The sequence below is a fragment of the Panthera uncia genome (genome assembly GCF_023721935.1).
Source record: "Panthera uncia isolate 11264 chromosome C1 unlocalized genomic scaffold, Puncia_PCG_1.0 HiC_scaffold_4, whole genome shotgun sequence".
NCBI lineage: Eukaryota > Metazoa > Chordata > Mammalia > Carnivora > Felidae > Panthera > Panthera uncia.
Genome location: NW_026057585.1, coordinates 70,106,467 through 70,113,368, shown reverse-complemented (window position 1 = coordinate 70,113,368; position 6,902 = coordinate 70,106,467). Strand labels below are relative to the sequence as shown.

Below are 6,902 nucleotides of genomic sequence, written 5' to 3'. Positions count from 1 at the left end.
CAGACCAGTGATAAAAGCAAACCTCTACATTAAGAAAGATCACTGTGTCCTTCCACTGTTCAATTTAAGTTTTATGTTCTGGCAACACAAACTGCTTGTGATTCTCCACACACTTCTTGCTTCTCTGCCTTTGCTTCTGCTGTTTCCTCTGTCTGGAATGCCCTTTCCCCTCTGCTGCCCCACACCACCCCTCCCTTGTCCTTGTCCGTTTCATCATTGAAGGCTTAGCTCAGATGTTGCCTCCTTCAGGAGAGCCTTCCCATCCCCTCCCATGGCATCTGTTTTACTTGGTTGGGGTCTAGGAGGAGAGGGCAGCCGCTAGGCTCCTACAGGACAGATGGCTCTAGACCAGATGTATTTCCTTAGAGCTGGGTATGTTGGCATAGGGCTCTTGAGCTTACAGATGTAAAAATGCTTTTGAAAGGTTTTGGCATCAGGGGGAGGTGAAGCCAGTTAATATTATTGCCCTTGGAGAGCCACCAGCCACGAGAAGGGGTAGAGCTGCCGTGGTAGGGCAGGTGTTCTCCCTCAGCCCAGGTGGGCAGCCTGCTGGTCTTGGTTCACAGTTCACTTCTACCTCCTGCTGGTTCTATGGCTTTGGCAAGTGACTGAGCCTTCCTTGGCCTCAGATTCCTCCACTGTAAAATGGGAATTGTAATAGTGTCTGCATCATGAAATTGTGAGGGCTTACAAGGTAGGGACTGGGTGTCTGTGCCTGGCATGTCTGTGTGTTTCCTTTATTTGTGGCTCCCCTCACTGCTTGAGGAAGCTGGGTCCTAGGGGGCCATTTAGTGCTGCGTCCTTCTACTAGCATGAGGGTGTTCTGTTGCTTCAAGACCCTTCCCTGATAGGATGCTTCCTCTCAAACATCCTGGACTGCTGTCGGTAACTGGGATTGTTAGAAAGCACTTCCCTTTCTTGAGCCACAACAGGCCTTCCTGTCATTTCTGCTTTCAGTTCAGCATTTGTTGTGTCCTGGCCACGGGTTAGTTATTGGTGCCTCAGAAGTGACTCAGGCAAAGGCTCCATTCAGGGAGCTGTGGTTTGGGGGAGGAGTGAGGGTTTATAAGCAGGTGGTTTCACAATGATGTGATAACTGCAGGGCTCGAGGGTCGTGGTGGGTACAACACAGCAAGGTAGTCTCTCTTCCTCTGTCTTCAAGAGGTCAGCTCAGGGGTTGCTTGGGTGGCTTAATCGATTGAGCATCCGACTTTGGCTCAGGTCATGATCTCATGGTTTGTGAGTTTGAGCCCCACATCAGGCTCTCTGCTGTCGGTGCAGGGCCTGCTTCAAATCCTCTGTCCCCCTCTCTCTCTGACCCTGCCCCACTCAGGCGCTCTCTCTCTCTCCCTCTCTCTCTCAAAAATAAACACTTAAAAAAAAAAAAAAAAAAGAGGTCAGCTCATGCCTTCCTCACATCTCTCTTCTCCTAGAGAAATACCTGTAGGGCCTTCAGCTGTCACTCCTCTGATGTGGTCCTAAGAACCTCCTCCTTCTGATGGCCCCTCTGGATTGGCTTCAGTTCATCATGCCTTTCCCTCTTAGAGTGCATGCCCTAGAGCTGAGCTGGAACGTGGGACCGCAGAAGGAGGTCACAGCACCATGATCCCCTGAATCTGTCTGCAGAGAGCTCTTTCCAGGCCGACATGGCTTCACACAGGGATACTCTGTGGGGATCCTGGAGATTGTCTTTCTTTTGCAGTTATTGTTTAGTGGTGGAGAAGTGTATAGGACAGTTATATTTGGTTTCCAGAATATCTTTTCCCTGTATTTAAACATCAAAACTGCAGTGCCTGACACTGCGGTGAGTGACAGGCGAGCAGCTGCTACTGGCATATCAGTTAGCTAGAAGGCAGCTGCACACCTGCAGTTGTTCAGAGCCCAGGCTGGGCAGCCCAGGATCCTTCTGCCGGGAATCCCACCAGCCAGTGTCTGTGGTTGCCCATGCTGGGAGGATAGTCCGCCCGGTCCTTTGCTGAAGCTGCTCCCTTGCCCTGGTGTCTCCCTGCATCCTGGTTCTCTGACCAGTGATCCCCTCCCCCTCCTAATACTCTGCTCCTATCTCGTTTCCTTGGAGAAGGTTCTGTTCTCTGGTTCTCGTAGCAGGGATCCCTGTCATAGTGCTTTTGACGGTTTTGCTCACTGTTGTTAGGGGCTGGCAAGGATGAGGTGCCAACTAGGCTGAATGGAGTCACTTGGCAGTTCTGTGGGCCTGAGCCAGAGATGCTCTTGACATTCCAGGCCGAGGCTATGCTGCCCCTCCTCCCAGCCAGAGAATGGTCAGCCAAGTCCTGCCCCAGGGCCCCCCCTCGGCTTGCTGGGAGCACTATATTGCTCTCATGTTCAGTAAACATTTTCAGAAATGATTGGTTCACAGGGTCTGGACAAGGGCTCATCTTAGAGTACAAGGAAGGCCTTCGGAGGTCACAGAGAGGGGAAGTGACGGGTGTATTGTAAGCCTAGGCTTTACTGTGAACCTGGTCTTCTGTCAGCACTAGCAAAAAAAAAAAAAAAAAGTGTGTCCCAAAAATGGCCAATTAACCCTCAGGAAGCTTTCACTGGCCCTGGGAAACAGTCTGGAGTGTTTTTTTTTTTTTTTGCTTTCTGAGGGTTAATTGGCCATTTTTGGGACACACTTTTTTTTTTTTTTTTTGCTAGTGCTGACAGAAGACCAGGTTCACAGTAAAGCCTAGGCTTACAATACACCCGTCACTTCCCCTCTCTGTGACCTCCGAAGGCCTTCCTTGTACTCTAAGATGAGCCCTTGTCCAGACCCTGTGAACCAATCATTTCTGAAAATGTTTACTGAACATGAGAGCAATATAGTGCTCCCAGCAAGCCGAGGGGGGGCCCTGGGGCAGGACTTGGCTGACCATTCTCTGGCTGGGAGGAGGGGCAGCATAGCCTCGGCCTGGAATGTCAAGAGCATCTCTGGCTCAGGCCCACAGAACTGCCAAGTGACTCCATTCAGCCTAGTTGGCACCTCATCCTTGCCAGCCCCTAACAACAGTGAGCAAAACCGTCAAAAGCACTATGACAGGGATCCCTGCTACGAGAACCAGAGAACAGAACCTTCTCCAAGGAAACGAGATAGGAGCAGAGTATTAGGAGGGGGAGGGGATCACTGGTCAGAGAACCAGGATGCAGGGAGACACCAGGGCAAGGGAGCAGCTTCAGCAAAGGACCGGGCGGACTATCCTCCCAGCATGGGCAACCACAGACACTGGCTGGTGGGATTCCCGGCAGAAGGATCCTGGGCTGCCCAGCCTGGGCTCTGAACAACTGCAGGTGTGCAGCTGCCTTCTAGCTAACTGATATGCCAGTAGCAGCTGCTCGCCTGTCACTCACCGCAGTGTCAGGCACTGCAGTTTTGATGTTTAAATACAGGGAAAAGATATTCTGGAAACCAAATATAACTGTCCTATACACTTCTCCACCACTAAACAATAACTGCAAAAGAAAGACAATCTCCAGGATCCCCACAGAGTATCCCTGTGTGAAGCCATGTCGGCCTGGAAAGAGCTCTCTGCAGACAGATTCAGGGGATCATGGTGCTGTGACCTCCTTCTGCGGTCCCACGTTCCAGCTCAGCTCTAGGGCATGCACTCTAAGAGGGAAAGGCATGATGAACTGAAGCCAATCCAGAGGGGCCATCAGAAGGAGGAGGTTCTTAGGACCACATCAGAGGAGTGACAGCTGAAGGCCCTACAGGTATTTCTCTAGGAGAAGAGAGATGTGAGGAAGGCATGAGCTGACCTCTTTTTTTTTTTTTTTTTTAAGTGTTTATTTTTGAGAGAGAGAGGGAGAGAGAGAGAGCGCCTGAGTGGGGCAGGGTCAGAGAGAGAGGGGGACAGAGGATTTGAAGCAGGCCCTGCACCGACAGCAGAGAGCCTGATGTGGGGCTCAAACTCACAAACCATGAGATCATGACCTGAGCCAAAGTCGGATGCTCAATCGATTAAGCCACCCAAGCAACCCCTGAGCTGACCTCTTGAAGACAGAGGAAGAGAGACTACCTTGCTGTGTTGTACCCACCACGACCCTCGAGCCCTGCAGTTATCACATCATTGTGAAACCACCTGCTTATAAACCCTCACTCCTCCCCCAAACCACAGCTCCCTGAATGGAGCCTTTGCCTGAGTCACTTCTGAGGCACCAATAACTAACCCGTGGCCAGGACACAACAAATGCTGAACTGAAAGCAGAAATGACAGGAAGGCCTGTTGTGGCTCAAGAAAGGGAAGTGCTTTCTAACAATCCCAGTTACCGACAGCAGTCCAGGATGTTTGAGAGGAAGCATCCTATCAGGGAAGGGTCTTGAAGCAACAGAACACCCTCATGCTAGTAGAAGGACGCAGCACTAAATGGCCCCCTAGGACCCAGCTTCCTCAAGCAGTGAGGGGAGCCACAAATAAAGGAAACACACAGACATGCCAGGCACAGACACCCAGTCCCTACCTTGTAAGCCCTCACAATTTCATGATGCAGACACTATTACAATTCCCATTTTACAGTGGAGGAATCTGAGGCCAAGGAAGGCTCAGTCACTTGCCAAAGCCATAGAACCAGCAGGAGGTAGAAGTGAACTGTGAACCAAGACCAGCAGGCTGCCCACCTGGGCTGAGGGAGAACACCTGCCCTACCACGGCAGCTCTACCCCTTCTCGTGGCTGGTGGCTCTCCAAGGGCAATAATATTAACTGGCTTCACCTCCCCCTGATGCCAAAACCTTTCAAAAGCATTTTTACATCTGTAAGCTCAAGAGCCCTATGCCAACATACCCAGCTCTAAGGAAATACATCTGGTCTAGAGCCATCTGTCCTGTAGGAGCCTAGCGGCTGCCCTCTCCTCCTAGACCCCAACCAAGTAAAACAGATGCCATGGGAGGGGATGGGAAGGCTCTCCTGAAGGAGGCAACATCTGAGCTAAGCCTTCAATGATGAAACGGACAAGGACAAGGGAGGGGTGGTGTGGGGCAGCAGAGGGGAAAGGGCATTCCAGACAGAGGAAACAGCAGAAGCAAAGGCAGAGAAGCAAGAAGTGTGTGGAGAATCACAAGCAGTTTGTGTTGCCAGAACATAAAACTTAAATTGAACAGTGGAAGGACACAGTGATCTAAGTGATAAGCAGGGGCTGATAAACTACGAAGGACTTTGAATGCCACGTTAAGGACCCTGGACTTGATTTATCCTGAGGGCAGTAAGGAGCCACTGAAGGGTTTTAGGCAGACCAGTGATAAAAGCAAACCTCTACATTAAGAAAGATCACTGTGGTAACCATACAAGAGGCTGAGCTGCTGGCAGTGAGACTGGAGGGCGGAAAGGCCATGTGAACTAATGCAGGGAGAGACATGCTGGGCTCAGTACTTCAAGCCTCCTCTCTTAAAATTCCCAATCGAGGCCAGACTTTCCATTCTCTGGAGCCCCAATTCAACTCTCACTGCAAGGATCCAGGCCTGCTCTACAGGCTACTCATTTTGTGGAGCCTCCCACACACCACTCTTTAATGATATGACTCTAGGGAGGAGTAATGCTAATCACTATACTTACTTCATGCCAGACACTATGCTGGGTCCTTTACACAAATTACCTCAGTTGTGTAACCAACAGCCCTGGGAGGGAGGTTACTATCGGTAGCCTCATTTTGCACATGAGGAAACTGCCAAAGGTCACCCAACTACAAAAAGGGAGGATCTGAACCGACTTCTACCTGACAGCAGAGACTGCTCGGTTAGCCACTGTGAAGGACAGTGGGAGGGATGAGTCCTGTGTCCCGGGCTTCTGCAAGGACCCCCGGGGAAAACAGTGGGTGGAAAATAACGGGTGGGTCCTCCAGCCACAACCACCGAAGAGAGGCTGGAAGTGGGAAGCCTGACCCCAAACAAACGAATCAGGACAACCCCTGTCCTAGGCAGCTCTCAGCTGCGAGAGAAAAGAGGGCACAGACCGGAGATCTCCAACCGAAAAGACAGAAAAATCCCTCAACAAAGCCCAGGCCGCAGGGAAGGGGCGGGGCTCGGACCCGGAGACGACTCCGGGGGCGGGGATTGTACAGGGGCGGGGCTCTGTGGGCCCGACAAAGTCTAGGACCTGCGGGACCCCGTGAGGGGGCGGGTCGCGAGAGGGCGGGGCCGCGAGAGGGGAGGAGCCACAGCTATGCTTGCGACCCACAGACTCGCTCGGTTACCTCCCCACGATTGGACCCAACCGTCGTTCCATACCCTGGCTCCAGCAGGGCTGATCCGGGATCTCGATGGTGTAGTCCAGCTCAGACGAGGCCATGGTGAAGGCGCCAGCACTCAGCACGGGCCTCCGCCGGAACTCCCGCTCGCGCGCCCGCGCCTCACCCGCAGCCTCTCGGGCACCGCCCAATCACCACCCACCTCTCCCGTCGCTGCCCAATCCCTGAGCCGCGCTCTGTGACCTCCCGTCCTAGCAACCGCCGAGTCTCTCTCGGAGCCTCTCGCCGCACCCCACCAGTAGGCCCTAGCAACCATGCCCCGCCCCGTCTATCTCTGCTTCTCAGCCATTGGCTGGATCTCCTGATCTGGGTCCACTATTGGTCAGCCGGGACGCCAGTCGGAAAGAGGCCCCACCCGCCAGTGTAGGTAAGAGGGTCTGCGGGAGATTTGCGGTATTCTGGAAATGGGAAGGTTTCCCTTCCCGGTCGTGTCTTGTCCTACGAGGTGGACGGCAGTGCCCTTTGACTTACATCATCTCCTACCTCTACCATACTTTACCAGACGCAGCTCCGAGGGCTGGAGGTAGAAAACCGTACAAAACGGCCTAGGACGCGTGCCGGCCATCCTCTACCCAGTGGGTTCAGGCATATTCTGGCTGGTGGGGTGAGTGGTAGACAGGGGAGTGGTGTCTTAAGGGGGAGACTCTAGAGAATGCTCTGTTC

The 6,902-nt window shown here is 52.7% G+C and overlaps 1 protein-coding gene across 1 annotated transcript in view; it reads right to left on the bottom strand.

The window, feature by feature from the left end:
* TMEM53 (transmembrane protein 53) overlaps positions 1–6,376 on the bottom strand; it is a 24,091-nt gene extending 17,715 nt beyond the window's left edge. Inside the window, exon 1 of the mRNA XM_049618671.1 lies at positions 6,220–6,376. Within this exon, the coding sequence (XP_049474628.1) occupies positions 6,220–6,280 (61 nt within the window). The 5' untranslated portion in view covers positions 6,281–6,376. The remainder of the gene's footprint in view (positions 1–6,219) is intronic.
* Between the last annotated feature and the right edge of the window lie 526 nt (positions 6,377–6,902).